Source organism: Pelodiscus sinensis, chromosome 5, assembly GCF_049634645.1.
Source record: "Pelodiscus sinensis isolate JC-2024 chromosome 5, ASM4963464v1, whole genome shotgun sequence".
In the NCBI taxonomy this organism is placed as follows: Eukaryota; Metazoa; Chordata; order Testudines; family Trionychidae; genus Pelodiscus; species Pelodiscus sinensis.
Window position 1 is genome coordinate 116,530,727 of NC_134715.1, and position 17,903 is coordinate 116,548,629.

At 43.0% G+C, this 17,903-nt stretch overlaps 1 protein-coding gene across 6 annotated transcripts in view; it reads right to left on the bottom strand.

Annotated features, from left to right (window-relative positions):
* HTT (huntingtin) overlaps nt 1–17,903 on the bottom strand; it is a 204,258-nt gene that overhangs the window by 41,502 nt on the left and 144,853 nt on the right. For all 6 annotated transcript variants that reach the window (XM_006128262.4, XM_075930826.1, XM_006128263.4 and 3 more), the window contains 6 exons: nt 17,090–17,277; nt 10,073–10,199; nt 7,976–8,076; nt 3,228–3,382; nt 2,680–2,819; nt 2,384–2,466 (listed from right to left, as the gene is read on the bottom strand). In XM_006128262.4, the coding sequence (XP_006128324.1) occupies nt 2,384–2,466; nt 2,680–2,819; nt 3,228–3,382; nt 7,976–8,076; nt 10,073–10,199; nt 17,090–17,277 (794 nt within the window). The remainder of the gene's footprint in view (nt 1–2,383; nt 2,467–2,679; nt 2,820–3,227; nt 3,383–7,975; nt 8,077–10,072; nt 10,200–17,089; nt 17,278–17,903) is intronic.

The following is a 17,903-nucleotide window of genomic DNA, read 5'->3' on the forward strand; positions in this document are numbered from 1 at the left end:
AAGGATGCAATTTTTTTTTTTGTTATTTTTGGGAAAGAAAGGTCAGACTAATATTAAGTTATTTAAAAAGTAAACTTAAACAACAGACTAACTCTGCTACCCCCCAAAGCTTAAGAAGTAAAGTTACTGATCATGAGCAACAAGTTCTAATTGCCAGAATATTCACAAATGTACATGATGCATTTTGGCAGGATCATATTTTAGACTGCAAGCTAAACTTAATTTCAAAACTACATGCTAGTCTAATGATCAAATAGCTTCAATTTTAAAAATTAAAGAAAATTCAACACATAAAAACCTACTCCAGAAGACAATGTATTATAATGTGTGAGGCTCAAGTGTTTGTATTTGAAAAACTGAATCTTTCTTTCAGAAGACAATGTATTATAATGTGTGAGGCTCAAGTGTTTGTATTTGAAAAACTGAATCTTTCTTTCAGAAGACTGTGCAATCTGTGTATAAACTGCAAAATACTGTAATACTCATCTGTCAACAAAATATTTGAAATATATCAAAGGCAGGCCATGATGAATGAGCCAATGACATATTTGAAGATTTTAAAAAGGAAATGAAATTTGAGTTCAAGAAAAGAGTCATAAAAGTTAACTTGTGAAAAAAATTATTTGTCACTCACATAGCACAACTCCCACCCTATTCCCTTACAAAAATGGAAAAAAGCCTTTCCTGGAAAAATAAACTCACCTTTTGGCAGCAATATGTTTGAACATAAGTGTGATAGATATGCCATTTTTTTGCAGTATCCCTGAGATACCTTACTGAATTAAGTTTATGTACTGTGGGGGCCAGTATATTAAATGACTGGTATATGTGTTATCATGGACGAAGAACATATACAATCTCTGGAGTAGGGAGATGTGAGACCTGGGGACTATGTTATACAATGTGCCAGGCAATAATGGACTTTTGGAACTAAAAAGTATTAAGTGGTTTTCCTGGAGACTTATCTAAGGCAACAGCTCTCAACTACGGATCCAAGGTCCGCCTGAGGGTTCGTGAGCAGGGAGTTTAGGGCAGAAAACCTATGTCCTGCTGCACGGAACCCCACCACTCATGTGAACCCTGAGCAACATACCTTTGTGGTATCTCCCTGTGACATGGGACTTGGGGCACCTGCCCTGCTTGCTACCCCCTAACACTATCCTTGCTTTTATATGCAGAAAAACAGTTGCCATAGCATAGCTGGGCTGTAGAATTTTTATTGCATGCTGGGGGGCTCTTAGACAAAGAGCTTATCTAAAGGAGATGAATGAAAATTCCTGGTTATACAAAACTCAGACTTAGGAAGCCACACTCTTAGGAAGTGAACTATTGTTTACTAATCACCTGTTCCATGAGGCCAAAATCAAATGCCCAAGCAGTATTCAGGAAAGACGGAACTATTCACAGTAGCTCTTGTTCTGAATCTGAGACAGTTATGAAATTGTAATGATGGGGATAAACGCAGTTGTGGGTTTTGAAAAACTGACTCCTACCAGAATCTGATGTTGGAATTGCAGTAACCTCTGGTAAACTTTTTTGCATGCATTTAGTTCTTTTTTTTTAAATGTGTGTTCTTTGTAATGGTGTCATCTTAAGTATAAAATGTGCTTGCATAGAAAGAGCTGCACACTAACTTGTAACTATAGCAATTACGCTGTTAATAGTTTGCAGTTGCCCTGAACTATCACAATAAATACCTAAAAACAGTAGCTTGACACAGAAGTTCCTCTCAAGTCATAACATCTGCACTGCTAGTTCTATAATATCATGTAATAAAATGTTGGGATTGTTACAAATGTAATGATTTTATTGTAGGTAAAACAGATGCCTTCCTAATGGGCAGTAATATGACATACAACAAGCTGAAATTACTTCCAACTTATAAAGGGAAAAGGAAGGGTCCTAGAGACAGACAACATAAAACTGATATTTTCCTACTGTTGGAGATACTAACTTAGGTAAATTAGAGCTTGTAACAGTGACAGTAATGTTATTTAAATTGAGTATTTGAAACGGACAAGTTTTTGCTAATGCATATGCACCATTTTTTAATGGAAAACTATTTTTCCAAAAGGGGTTTAAATTTAGTCATGGAATGAAATATATAAATTAGGAATTTAAATAGCAGAGTCATTGATAAGGTATTGTATGTGGCACTAATAAGTATTTAATGAATCCCAGGGGAGAACTTCTACTTCCTAGGTAGATTTTATTACAACTCAAAAAACCCCTCACTTGTTTTTGTTTTCAGTCAGGATCTAAGACTGTTCTTAGTTTACTAAGTCTAAATTGGACATTAAGCAATGCTTCTTAAACTGGATTTTTGAGAATAAAGACAAAAAAAGTTTAGAAGTTTGGGCTTGATGTATTAACTTGAACAAACCTGTCCTAGTTTATAGCCCATGTTTCCCATTTCTCGCTCAGTATTGATCTGCAGTAAAAGTTTTTCATGGCTGATAAGACCACCTAAAATAAAAAGACAAAGGACTTTTTAAACAAATGCCCAATAAACCTGAAAACTACTTTTTTCTACATTTGTTCAGAATAGTGTATATGGTAATTCCTGAAAAATGTTTTTCTATCACATATAAGAAAAGTTACTTTATTCAGCAAGCAGCCATCATTTCATTCACTGAAGGACTGAAGAACTATCAGTATAAATGACCATTGCACACATACCTGTGGTAGCAGGAGAAAGTGAAGGAACAGGGTCCCACGCTTGATAAAAATGGTGAGTGGCAATATTATCTCTCTTAGATATCATTGCTTGGATTTCTTGTTCCACAATTCCTCTGATAACACTTAACTTCCTCCCAAACCTAAAAGCTCAGAAGAAAGCATATTAACAGTTTAAGACGATGTTTTACCCAACATTTGCCTATAACACCAAGTATGAAAACTGTCAAGTTACTATTCTAGCTGCATATTAACTTACTTAGCTGTTTTAAACAAATCTGAAATTTTGCCCAAGCTTAGGACTCCTTCCACACTTAGCTTAAAAAAAAAAATCAACAGCTCTCATCTGGCCACTGCTTTGCAAACAAGAGATTTAACTAGATTTAAAAGGAAATGTACTCAGGTTAGTGTTTCACTTTGGGGTTTACAAAAATATAACAGACACATTTACATTATACATCATATTAATAGATGAAGTTACCATATGCATAACGCTGTATTCAAGCTTGTCAATATAAATTCGCATGCTTTCAGAACAGGTGAAATAATACCTTGTATCCAGAACTTTTAAAGCTTTATTACGAGGCTGCTGTTCCAAGCAACTAACAGCTGGATTGCCTGCAACTGGTATTGTCATTGCACTCAGCACCAAGGAGGTTATGGCTTGTACTGCAAGAACATTAATTTGGGTCCTCTCTGTGTCTTCCTGTGAAGTGAACATACTGTATTTGAAAATGAAAATTCTTAAAGATCCATCAAAACCAATGTAATATACCTCTTGATGTTACGGATGCTCTCTCAATAACTACAGGGGAAAGTAACACAAGGACTGTGGCAACTTTCCTTGTGAGCGTAGATTTTTTTCCTGACTAAAAATCTGTCAATCTCTTTATGTCATAGTTTGTATGGCTTCGCATGCTCTTTGGGAACTAAACATAATTAAAATGATTTAACCTACAATCTGATGATAGATTTTTATATTTTTTAATATTTACAGAGCTATCCACCAACTTTCACATTGTGGCTAAATTCAGATGGATCCATTCCCAAGTTTTTGTGACCACATTGTATATATTGATTAAACTGCAACAATATAATTTATCATAACCAGGTGATATACATACATTTATGCTCTTAAAGTCAATAATTACTTGTGATAAATATGAACTGTCAGAAATAGACTTGTCAAACCTTATTGAATTGTGTAAAATCTTAGGGCACATCTAAACTACATTCCTCTTTCAAAAGCCGATGAAGCCGGTAAATGAAGCCGATCAAAAAAGGTCCAGTTGGGGAAAACCCCACTTGTGGAAGATGTCCAAGGCTACATCCGCTCTGAGGGACCATTCATGCCCCTTGAAACACCTGCTGAGATAGTCTGCCAGCACGTTCTGCACCCTGGGAAGGTTAGAGGCCACCAGGTAAATGGTGTGGGTAATGCACAATTCCCACAGGAAAAAGATACTCCCGGCACAGAAGATCGGAGCCTGTTCCCCCTGCCTGTTTATATAGAATATTGCTGTTGTGATGCTGAAATGCACCTGTTTCAAAGTCGTGGCAGGAAAGCACAAAAAGTGAAGCTCTCTGGCATTGATATGCTGGGCCAAATCTGCAGGGGACCACATACCTTGAGCCTGTAGTTCCTCATCCTGTGTGAGACATCCATCACCAACTGGATGGACTGGGAAGGGTTGCTGAACGGCATCCCCACACAGACCACCTCCTCCTGCAGCCACCAGTCAAGGGACCTCAGCACATCCTTGGGCATCATCACCACCATATCCATAGGTTGAAAAGCCAGGTTATGAACCTGCTCAGCCACAGCTGGAGCAGGTGAAGCCTGAGGCTAGCATGCCACACCACATATGTAATGTTGTTGCCATGCAGACCTTCAAAGGTTCAGTCTGGGGTCTTGAGGCTTATTAGAAGGGCCTGTCACTGAGTTGGAAGAGGAACGGAGCAGCTGCCTGAGATTTCTGTTGTTCTTCTGCCCTCTCCATTTAGAAAAGTCGGACACATTGCCCTGCTGGAATGGGCTAGAGAAGGCCCTAGGAATGCCTCTGCAGGGCTGAGGTGTGGATCCCTAGGGTTTTAGGATTGCCCTAGAGTCCTTCAGCCTATGTAGGCTGGTGTCACTGCGTTCTGAGACGAGACCCGCACCCTCGAATGGCAGATCCTAGATAGAGTTCTGGACCTCTGGCAGAATACCAGAAACCTGCAGCCAGATACTCCACTGCAGAACCAGCCCAGTCGCCATGGTATGAGACGCTGTGTCTGCAGCATCCAAGGCAGCCTGTAGAGCTGCTTGGGACACAACCTTGCCCTCTTCAGACAGGGCCTTGTACTCCTACCTGGAGTCTTGGGGAAGCAGCTCTTTAAATCTGTCCATTGCTGATCAGGAATTAAAGGCATACCTGCTCAGGGGCACCTGCTGATTGGCAATCCTGAGCAGAAGAACCCCCGAAGCGTAAGCTTTGTGACCCAGAAGGTCCAACTTTTTGGCCTCCTTGTTTTTAGGCATAGGCAGGCTGACCCTGGTGCTCCCACTGGTTGGCCGCTAGTACATGATCAACCCTGGCAGAGGGTGTGAGAAGAGGTACTTGTGTCCTACCGGAGGGATGAAATACCTCTGCTCTGCCTTCTTCTCAGTAAGGGGAATGGAGGCAGGCATCTGCCAAAGGTTTTTCCAGGACCACTTGAGACAGAATTTCTGCATTAAAGATTTCCACTGTCAGGTCAGAATCCTGACACCCGCTCACACTGCACCCCCAGACTGCATGCCAACCTCTTCGGCAGGTCCTGGTGGATCCAGGAATCCATTGACAGCATGGAGAAGCCAAGCCAAGGGCCTCGTCCAGGGAGAAGTATTCCCATGTTGCAGAGTCTCAGGCGTCAGATCACCCGCAAGAGCATAAGGATAGTGCTGGGTGATCTGGAGGACTCTGGTCCCCAACAATGTTCCCTCTAATCTGCATGACAACAGCGCTTCACAGGTGATTAATCAGCTCCACCCAGTCAGTCAACTCCATGCATGGAACCTTGAGCCTCTGACTTGGCAGGGCTGATTAATCACCTGTGCTGCTGCACAGCTTAGAGGGAACATTGGTCCCCAAACCCTCCCAGTGAGGGTCTTGGGGGATTCCCTTTGGATGGAGCGTGCCTGGTCCAGTGCCAGCAATCAAGGCTGTGGTGTAACCAAAGTCAGCACCTGAGGCCCCAAGTATGAAGAGCCAACAGCAGAAAAGGGGCTTCCCTGGTAGGCTCATCGGATCCAAAAAGGCCACTGGCCCAGGTGCTGCCACTGCGGTAGCCAAGTATGCTTCACTGACTTCCCTGAAACACATTGGTGGATTGAGTGGTGTATGGAGCAGGAACAGTGCCGAGACCAGTACCAGTGCAGAGAATGGGAGCAGTGCTAGAAACAAGAGTGGGAGACCATGGCCCTGGTCCAGACAGATTCAATGCTGGAGTCTGAGGAATAATCAGATTCCGACCATGGTGGTGCCGAGGATGGGTACAGGGATCAGTGCCAAGAAGTATGGTGGACCATAGCCACCAGCTTGCCCTGGTGCCGAACAGGTGATGGTGACAGCAGGTGCTCCAATACCGCAGGCAGTGCCACTGGGATGGGGGTGCTCAATGCCGTGCTTTCCTGGGAGGCATGGGAAGTGGTTGCCACCAGCCCTGGTGCAGGAGCTGGCAGAGGCATTGCTAGGTGCAGCACAGAACCCAGCGCTATTACTGAGATCATAGTCAGTGTGAGCCTTGAAATACGCTGGGTGGACTCCAATGTAGGTGCCTCAGTGTGGATGAGAGACTGCTCTTCCATTCGATGCGCCGGTGCTGATGGCAAGGCCGGGGAGAAGGCAAGCACTATCAACTCCCTTGCCACCTCAAAGGTGTTCAGGGTTGAAGGCCGGACCACCATTAAACGATCCTCCTCAGGACTATGATCTCGTGCTCGACTGACCTCGAGATGATCCAGGAGCAGCAGGCGTAGGTAGGCGGGTCTGAGTGCCCCAAAACTAGGGGTTTACCTTCAACATGTGCCTCTGTCCACCCTCTTCTTCTTTTGAGGCACCAAAGAGACTGGGAACAGTGCTGGGCGGCAGGGCGTCTCGATACTTAAGTACTGGCTGACCCTGGTGCCTCCCACACTGAAGACGGTGCATCTGGTGTGAAGTGGAGCACCAACTCCACTGGGAGTATCTTCAGGCACGAATCTCTCTTGCGCCAAGTCGGGCGCTGGCAAATCTTACAAGTTATGGAGATCTGAGCCGCACTCAAGCGCTTCAGGCATGAATCATGAGAGTCCCCGCAGGGCATAGGCTTAAGGCAGTCCCCACAGGGCTTAAAGACTTGGGGTCCTGGTATGCCCCGGGGAAGGGGTGAGAAGAGGATACAAGTGAACCCCGACTCAACAGAAACTCTAACTAAAAAAAACAAACGCAAAAAACTTCAAAGGAACAGCTAAAACTGGGAACTTGAAAATAAAGAACTCAAACAAGGTGCTAACTAGCTGCAGATACTACTGATATCACACTTGCAAGTAAGTGAGATAGGAGCTCCAACAACATGGGTGGCAAGAAGGAACTGAGGGGGGTGGAGACCCAGCAAGGATATATATGTGCTGGTATAGCAGCACCACTCCAAGGGCTCCCCTGCTAGCCTGACAGGTAACTGCTAAGGGAAAACTCTCAAGACAATCCATGCATTCAGAGCGCACACTCATACATGGAATCGACATGAGCAATCACTTGAAGAAGAATGGTACATGCCTGGAATGGGACTGCTTCCCATGAAACCAAATAGAAAAAACAGAATCACCAGGTACATGAGAGGTCCAAGACTACCCCAATCCGAGCCTCCCACCCCTCCAAGCACCCTTTAAGGAGAAAAGGTGGCCTTATGGGGACATTGCTGGCTGTTCCCCTACATCAAGGAGCGAGGGGAAAGTGCACAGTTTTCTGCATTCCCCAAACAGAGTGAAGAGCGCTGTGGGCAGACAAACCTGGAACTGCCCCAGACGAGGGACATGTACCATCTCCCCTGGCTGTGCCTGCTGAAACTGCAGTGACCCTGGAAAGGTTTCTCTCCCCTGTCTCCAAGCTGCTGTGGTGAGTGGGCTGGGCACACTGTATTCTGAACCCTTCGACCTCACTCCCACCCATAGCAATGGTTTAATTGAAGCATGTATGTTTTCATTCTAATTTTCAAAAAAATCCCCCAAAATTAATTGAGTTTAGGACTTGAGCAATCTTCTAGTGCTACATAATTGTATTGCACTGAATGGCTTTACCTCTTGTTGATTTTCTTCTTGGTCCATTACAATTGGTTGAGTTACAAGCACTCCAAGCAGAGTGGCCCAGGTCTCTTCAAATTGGGTACGGCTAGTCCATCCTAGGAACATATTCAAAGGTAGAAGGCCATTTACTACTATAGTGTAAAAGCTAGCTTTTTTTAAAGAAATGTAGAACAGCATTTTAAAATGAGATGGTAATTTCTAACAATGTAATTTCACACTGGTGCCAATCAATTTTTTTTTATAACTGTTGCAACCTAAGTTCCTCCAATTCTATTTGAATACCTAACCTGAATTATGAAAACCCCCAATTAAACACCCTATTCAAAATTGTTTTTCAGACACAAATTTTAGTTTTCAATTTTTTAGTTTAAAAGCAATAAAACCACAATGGACAAAAATTCGAGAACATGGTTTTCATATTACATGCATACTAAAACATCCAAAATTCCCTTTTTTGTAGGGTAGAAATGCATAGTGTTCCAAATGACCATAAATATAGCTAACATTTAGTGTAAGCTCATTCCTAGAAAGAAGAGGATTCATTTGGAGCCTTTAAAAATACAATTAAAAAACCACAAAAGTATTCCAACTAGATCCCTGACTATTAAAGCTTACATGTATATAAAATATGAGAACATTGTTTAGACACCGCATACAGAGTGTTCAGCAGGATACAGACTTACATCATTTATTAAGTTTGCCAGAAAAGAGAGAAACATGTTTCCTTACAAGAGAAATAATAGCTAGAGAGCCAGAAGCCTAAAAGTGAGTTCCCTTGCTGGGCCATAGAGAAGGAAGACAGACGCAGCTGCCACAAATTGTGAACTGCTATATCAGCAGTGTGGGTGTGTAGCAGATAAAAACCAACAGATCCTTTAATACAATACAATGCATGTTATTGGCAATGCCAAAAAGTTAAAGCCCCTTATTGCTAAAATTTCATATTATAATTCTGAGCTGAATTTAGTGCTAATTAAATTATAGTAATTTATTCCTGCTCTACAATATGCACTCTCTCTCACTTCTACACAGAGATTGAAAATTCATGATGCCATCTACATGTTTTGTTAGTCTTTAAAGTGCTACCAGACTATTTATTGTTTTTTAAGTTTATCCTGTACCCCCATGAAGCTTCAAAATTGAATTGTTTGGGTGTTTTTTCATAGCACTGACATAGATGCATGTGCGCGTGCACACAGCCTCCAACCCAATTAGAAAAAGACCAGTGCATTCATTTTTATCTGGGCATTAAGCCATATTTGAACCCTGCTCACCAGAAGAGAAAGATGAAATCACTTGCATAATCATAGGCTATATTGGTTTAGTTTAATCTCTGAGTAAGATTTTCCTATTTTATTTTGAGAAGAAATCAGATATTGTACTTCATTTTTGCTTTTAAAATTAAACTTAGTTTATTTGAAGCATATATACACAAATTTTGTTTATCTTACACAAGGTAAAGTGTAAGACACCCCATTAAAAATGTCCTGACATTTCCGCAAATTTCTGTGTGTCCTCCAACACATTTGGGTAAACAGTAACAGTCTATGCTTTATCACAAACAAAAGTTGTTCCCTAATCTATGGTCTAAACGAGGGCTACTCAACATGTGGTCCGCTGCCCATTTGTTTGCAGCCCGTAGTGCAGTTTTGGTTTACAGAGGACTCAACACGCGACCCTGCGGGTGGGAGCCAAAACAAAAAAGCAGTCAATATAATGGTCTTCTGTTGATATGTGTTTTAGTAGTTAAATTCCTGGACTGTCTTTGCTCATTAAAAGTACTGTCATGGGGTGGAAATCGAGTAAATATTACATTTTATGAATAGCAGCAGAACTGACTTAAATAGGGCCTGTGTGTTGTGTAGTCTTTCCTTAATCTTCGTATTCATACCCATCAGTGTGAAAATCTATTTGCATATTTGCATGTACATGCAACCACACTTAAGTTGAGGCCCTCGGCATGTGCCCTCGGCATTGTGGCCTCCGGGGCTTCCAAAGTTGAGTAGCCCTGTTCTAACCTATGAATTTACATACTTCTGATTGCTAGAAATATAAGCATTCAAAAGAGCTATACAAATGTTGTCTACCTACCCAGTGTATTAATGCGATAGATGAACTCTTTAAAAATTTCTTTTTCCTGAAGAAATTCTACAGGGATTTCTGGAAATGCTGCGCCAAAATCACCTGCAGGTTTTGGTGACCAGCCTAGTTTCCAGACCTGTTGGAATATAAAAAAAGAGTACTAGTTGTAAAGATAACCACACTATGCAAAAATGAATCCGTGAAATTATTCTAAATTCCAACAGTAATTGTGTGTGTTTACTATATATCTGACAATTTTTCACAGTATTTTTTTAAACACAATCTTCTATTAACTCAATGAAAATTGTTCAACTCTGCCAATACTGTAACAAAAATAAGTGAATAATGTTGTTACTAAAGTGTTTAAACTTTTTCTTTTTTACCATTTCTAGTAGCAGTCTTATTATACTTCTTCCTCTTTACTGGAAGTTGCCAGAGAGGAAAACATTTGGTAAATAAAAAAGCCAAGGTTTCTTTTCTACCCCTACATTTCACTTAGAGACCACACACAACACCTCACACCAACCAGCACACCCCTCTCTCTCTCTCTCTCTCCACACTGAACTGAGGTTCAGAAGTTCTTAGATCTTGAATTTGGCCTGCCCAAGTAATAGTGCAAAGTTCTAACACTAGACCAGTGGAAAGAGGCAAAGCCTTGTCATAACCAATTCAGTTACTTGACATTTAAATGATTCCATGTTCTCCTTAAAGTCTGAACTGTGTAATTAATATATTATGCACAAAACCTTTATTTAATAGCCAGAAGCACATCTAGTGTCAGAGGATCCAAAAATCAATGCAACCTTCTTTCCAATAAGGCAGAATTTCAAAACAAGATGTTAAATTTAATAATGGAAATAAGTAAAACATCAAAGTTCCTTGTTTCATATACCAAATTATTAATATATAAAAATTTCACATTATTAATTTGGTTTACACGGGTGCCGACAATGTGCAAGATGCTTTCCAAATATAACACACTCTAAAAGATTTAAAATTATAAATCAAACCATACTCTCCCCCAATCCACCATACAAAATCATATACTTTTACAGTAAGTCCTTTAACTAGCCACTGTAAATTGACAGTACAATGTAAACACTTTGGAGGAAAGGATTTAAAGGAGAGCCTGTGGCCACACAAACCAAATTAAAGGAAGGTTTTCCATATGTAAAGGGTGGCACAAAGAAAGATTATTGTGAAAAGTGAACAAAAAACTTTTAACTCAAGAGAAAAAAAAGTGTTCTCTCAACACTTTCTCCCATCCAGGTTGTGAAACACCAGTATATGCAGATTCAGAAAAAGAGAGTTCCTCACCCAGTGCAGTAACGGGGTTCTTAGAGATGTGTCCCCCCACTGGGTGCTAGTGTACCCTCATGCTGTCGACTGGAGATTTTTTAGCAGTGCCCCGCCATGCTGCACATGTGCTGTGGCGCCTCCTCACGTGTTGGTGTCCGTTAGCCCTTCATTCCTTTTCTACCCTGGCCACTGGACCAAGAAGTCTCCAAAGGAGTGGGAAGGAAGGAGTATAGTGGAGCACCCATGGGGACACACATCTCGAAGAACCCCTTACCGCTCAGGGGGAGTAACTCTCTTTTCTTCGAGTGATATCCCCGTGGGTACTCCACTACAAAGCTGTAGTCATATAGTTAAGGTGAGTTTGGAGCCTTGCCACTAACTGAGGATAGCACCGCTTATCCAACAGCCATAGATGGTGTGATGACAAAGGTCAGAGCATAACGTTTTACAAACGTATGGTCAAATGACCAGGTGGCTGCCTTGCAAATGTCCTCCAGAGACACGTTATTGAGGAAAGCCATTGTGGAGGCCACGGCTCTGGTTGAGTGAGCTGTGATGGTATCTGGCGGGTATGGCATAGCATATGTGGATTCAGTACAAGATCCACTTAGAGATTCTCTGGGAAGAGACAGCGTGGCCCTTGGAGCATTCAGCAAAGGACAGGAAGACTCTGGATGGTTTTCTCCATGGTTTCGTCTGAACTGCGTAGAACACAAGTGCTCTGCAGATGTCCAGGAAGTGCCATGTCGCTTGGGATGGATCAGCATGAGGCTTGGGGAAGAACGCAGGTAAGTATCAGTTTGTTAATATGAAAGGGAGATAGGAGCTTCTATAGGAATTTGGGGTGAGGCCAAAGGGTTACTCTGTCTTTGGTGAATATTGTGTAGGAGGAGGGTCTGCTACTAATGCTGCCAACTCCCCCACACTCCTGCTGGAAGTTATGGCTACCAGAAAGGTGACTTTCAGGGAGCAGTGTAGTCAAGCGCAAGTTGATAGAGGCTCAAAGGAAGGTTCGATTAAGCTTTTGAGGACGTCATTCAGGTCCCAGATGGGAACTTAGGCTGTACTGATAGGAAAGTATTCTGGAGATCCATAAAGAATTGTTTCGTGAGCGGGTCTGAAGAGAAAGAATTGCCATCCGCGTTTCAGTGAAAGGCTGCTATTGCTGCTGCATGCACCTTAACCGTATTGAAAGAGAGGCCCGATTCCCTTAATTCTAAAAGGTAGTCCAATATAATGGGAGTGGTGGCAGGAGACACAGGATGACTGCATTTGAGCCATTTGGAGAATCTGGTCCACTTGTAAAGGTAATTTTTTTCTGGTGGACTCGCCTCTATTGTTAATTAATATCGGTTTCACTTGTTCAGAACAGATGTTTTTGGCATTCTAGAGCCATGAAGGAGCCACGCCTGGAGGTGGAGTTTGGCTCAGGATGGAAAATACTGCCGTAATGTTGAGTGAGAAGACTGTGTAGTGGGGGAAAGCTGTATGGATCTGCTACCTCCAATCCGTGCACATAAGGGAACCACATTTGACTTGACCATGCTGGTGCAACGATGATGACGTGGGCTAATTCCATTCTGATCTTGACAATTTTGTGGAGAAAGGGAAGCGGTGGGAATGTGTAAAGAAGAGGTGTGTCCCATTTTAGAGAGAAAGCATCCCTAGAGAACCCTTCCCCACGGCTGCTCTGGAGCAATAAAAGTGGCATTTTTGGTTGGCTCTGGTTTCAAAAAGGTCTAATCCAGCTGTCCCCATCATAGGACACCTCTTTGAAAGCTTGAGTGTCTATCTCCCATTCACGATGATTGTAAAAAATATGGCTGATGGTGTCTGCCATAACATTGAGTACCCCAGGGAGATAGGTGGCTATGTATGAGAGTTGGTGTACAATGTTCCAGTTCCATAATTTCAGCACTTCTGTACAAAGGGAGGGTGACCAGGTTCCACCTTTCCGGTTAATATAGTACATGTAGGTTGTATTGTGTACTACATGGCACAGAAAGTGAAGGCAAGCATAGCACACTGCCCTGAGTTCTAGCAGATTGATGTGGAGCATTTGGTTCTTGAAGGACCATTTGCCTCGGTCATAATGGTAACTGTCAGGGTCGGCTGATGAAATGGCACACCCCACAGGACATTGTGTGGATCCATCCACCATTCCAATGAACTGAAGACACATGGTGGGACAGTGACAGTCTTGGAAAGAGGTTCCTAGAAGGGGTATAAAGTGTGGCCAACCAGGCCTGGGAGCACATAAGCCTCATGTGTAGTCTGGCCAGTCAGACCACAAATGGTGGCAGCCATGTGACCGAGAATTTTGAGGCATTCGCAGACTGTTATAGTGGTGGCAGCGTGTGCCCAAGTTATGAGGTCATGTGGGGCCTCAAATCTGTGTGTAGGCAGCTACCCTGGCTGTGATGGTATTGATGTGTGCTCCTATAAACACGAGAGTCTGTGTGGGTTGGAGCATGGACTTTTGGTAGTTTATATAAAAGCCAAGTCAGAGTAAAAGATAGGTGGCAGCACTGACCATGTCTAGTGTTTCCTGGAAGGATGTGCCTTTTATAAGGCAGTTGTACAGGTATAGGATTATTATGATTCCCTGACAACATAGGTACATTGTAACAATGTCTAGAGTCTTGGAAAAAACTCTGGGAGATATTAGAGGCCGAAAGGGAGAACTCAATATTGATAGTGATGGTTCCCCACCATAAACTGTAGAAGCCACCTGTGGGCAGGATGTATCATTATATGGAAACATGCATCCTGAAGATCGAAAGTCAAAAGCCAATCCACTTGGTCTAGTGCTGGAATAATTATTGCTAGTGCTACCATCTTGAATCATCAGTATGTGACATACTTGTTGAGCCTTCTTAAAGCTTCTGGAGAACTACGTGGAGTAAAAACAGCTCCCTCGGAAAGCTGTTTGTACTGTCTGTATCGCACCTATTTGCAGAAGGTGGAGGACTCCTGCTGGAGGAGGATCTTGAGAGAGGTGTCCTAAAGAGGGACAGGGAGGAGGGTTCGGGGTGTTCCTGAAGAGGGACAGGGAGGAGGGTTTGGTAAGGGGAATAGAGATGAAGGGGATGGACTTTGATGAACTCTAGCACTGATCAGCCTAATGTCATTAGTGCCCATTGATGTAAAACGGGCCAGCAGCAGTGTGTGAACTGTAGCTGTCCAATTGGTGTTATAACAGTAGCAGGGACATCTTTCTGGCTCCCAACCAAGCCTCCAAATTTGTTGCTTTGATGAGGAAGGTTGAGATGTTGAAAGCTGTTGTTAGTGCTGAGGTCTGCACCGTTGGGGTCTGTTTCTGTCAGAATTCATCTCTCTTTTTTGGTCAGTATGGTTCTCTGGGCCTGTGGTAGGAGGTTTTCCTTGTCCTTTTGTTGGGGGAGTGGTGTAAATGCCCAGAGTCCAAAGGATTGTGAGCGAGTCCTTCATCAACTAAAGGACTTCATCTGTTTTGGCTGCAAATAGAGTTGAAGGGAAGGTGCTCGAATTTCTGCTGGAGGTCTCCGAGTACCCACATGTCTGGAGCCACGATGCCCTTTGCATAATGATAGCTGACGCTGTGATCTGGGCAGCTGTATCGGCCATGTCCATGGCAGATTGTAATGACGTGCGGGAGATGATGTGGCCCTCCTGCATCACATTGAGCAGTATCAGCCTCTTATGCTCCAGGAGGAATTGTAAAAGCTCCCGGAGTTTGGCCAGCATGGCAGTGTAGTTTGCTGCTCTGAGAATCAAGATCACAGAGGAATAGACCTTACGCTCCATAATATCCAACCATTTATGGTCCTCGTCCTGAGGAGTGGACTTCATACTTGGTTGTTTTTTCTTGTGCATGACCGAGTCCACTACTAAGGAATTTGGGAGAGGGTGAGCAAAAAGAAAGTCCATATCCGTGGGACTATAAAGTGTATTTGCAGTCGGCCCTTTTACTGGTGAGAGTAATGAATGCTGGGATTTGCCAGATGTTATCAGTGCGGCCCATAATGGCTTCATCCATCGGGAGGGCAATCCAGGAGGATGTAGGAGGTTGTAGTATGCGCAAGAATTAGTATTTGTCTTTTCTGTACCTCTTACAGGTCACGTTCTTGTGTCAGGGCTACTCCTTTTAAAGCTCCTGGAATTATGTGGAGTCATCGAATGAAGGTGAGGTAGTAAGAATGATGGCCTCGTCCGGCAAAGGAGGAGGAGTTATATAGAGGGGACTTATTCTCCCTTCCTGATAAGGAGTCGTCTAGCTTCATGTGAATGGGTCTGGAGAATTTAGCGCCATGGCTGATGATGTGGGTTCAGGTGACTGAGGTAGTCTTTTTATTGTTGAAGAAGCAGTGTGATGGTACCTATGAAAAGAGCAGGACTCCCAGGGATGCCATTGTCCAGTATAGGGGGTGTGGGATTCAGCCAGTGTTGTAAGTGCCAAGGCTGTGGTAGAGGTGGGTGAGAGCATCTCGAGAGGCAAGACTCCCAAGGCAAATACTGTTGAGTTGGGCTGGAATGCAGTGATCAGAAGCGGTTGTACGATTCAGTGCCAGCTTCACTCGGATAGATCGATGGGACCAATAACTTTGGGGAATGGATGGACCACACCGAGAATCATGGGGATGGTGGTGCTGACAAGCCGCAGACTAAGGTGTACTGTGCTGTGTCCATTCCGGTGGCGGTGCCAAGACTGAGTGTGCGGTACTTGGTGCCACTAGTGCTGTTGAGGACGATGCTTTGGGAGGAGGCATTTCAGTGCGGGGTCTCTTCAGTGCCACATCCGGTGCCAGCTTCAATGTGGTCTTCGACATCGATTTATGTTTGGCGTGTGCTGTGGGTTCCATCGATGCAGCCGGTTTTTGTCTGGGCTCAGAATGAGCCCTCAGGCGTGAGGGAAAAAATGAGATCAGGTATGAACAGTGAAGAAAATAAATTTTCTGAAGGGGCAGGGGGGGAGGTAGTAGGATGGGAGGGATTCAAAACTTGCAAAGGAAAGTAAAACTGAGGAGAACTGGGTTTTTTTGTTTTTTTTTAAAGGGGTGAGAGAATGGAGCTATGTCTGCAGCTGAGGACAGTAGAGAAGTAACTAAGCACGTGCCTAACGGACACCAATGTCACGAGGACGCGCCATCGCGCATGTGCGGCAGGGCACTGCTAGAAAAATCTTGGGTCACCAGCATGAGGACACACCAGCACACAGAGTGGAGCACCCCCAGGGACATCACTCAAAGAGGAACAATCTCCCTCAAAATATCTAAAAATACTTATTCTGAGTTGCATTATTAATCAAAGGATCTTAAAGTCTTTTAAAATTATTAAGAAATCTTGCAATAATTCTGAAGTATTTCTGTAGCTATTTTACAGGAGATATTAGCTATGCACAGGAAGTGCTAAATATATTGCTCACTGTCACAGTTAGTCAGCAGCAAATGTATCCCACCAGTCCTGATTTGTTACTACTAGAAGGAACTATTTCAAACAATGTCATGGAATTCTAAAAGGATCCCACAATTCTAACCAAACCATTCACTTCAAAGAAGACATTCAAATTTGAAAATACTTTTAAGTGAGGCAGGCACTAGAGATCACGCACTATTAAAAAAAATGATAAAAATGGACAACCAAATGTGAGAGCAAAGAATGAAGTTTTAGCAAAATATTATATTCATTTTATCAAAAAACTAGCCAATATTTTTCATCTGCTAAGGAAACAAACCATAATGCACCTACCAAAGGAGGTACTCTTGTATAGCTGTTTACTAGAGGCAGCCTACCCAAGCTGATGATGATGTTCTTAAGCAAAGAAGTGAGAAATGCTGGGATACTGTTGTTCCTCTTATGTCCCAGAGCCAAGACAGTTTGTAAGCACTCCACCATCTCAGCCACCATTTCACAAGCTGCTGTAATACATTTCATTTCTGAGTTGAGAGAAATACAAAGACAAAGAAGTTTAAGTGTTATTTTGAATATTCACAAAATGCATACAGATGTGAAGATAAGAGCACACAAAAACTCTAATAAGAATAGGTCTATTTCTACCAACTAAAGTGGTGCCTCAACGTCAGCTAAGCTGTATTATCACTAAGTCCTTCTCCCACACCCAAATTTGTACTCATACCCGATGCGGTGCAGAGGATGAAGTCTAAAAATGTTAAAGGTGGCACCCTTCAAATGACAAGCTAAGTGTTTTTACACTATTAATAGTTTTTACACAAATTAATAGTTTTAAAGATGCAGCTTAAGGTTCTCATAACACTTTTCATAGAGATTTCCATTAACACAAATTAAATCTGCATAGTGCCAGGCCAGGGGCAGATAACAGTTTTGCGGGGCCCAGGGCAGCATAATCTTGCAGGGCCCCCCTTTGCCACGGCGCATGCGCGGGGCTTTTTAAAGCATGAGGCCCAGGGCGGCTGCCCCGCTCGCCCTGCCGTATATCCGCCCCTGTGCCAGGCTAATCAATACAATACTACAAATGGCAGCTGGGGTCAGAATTGTATAGCTTAGAAATCCCTGGTCCTGAAGGACTGAGATCGCTGGCTGG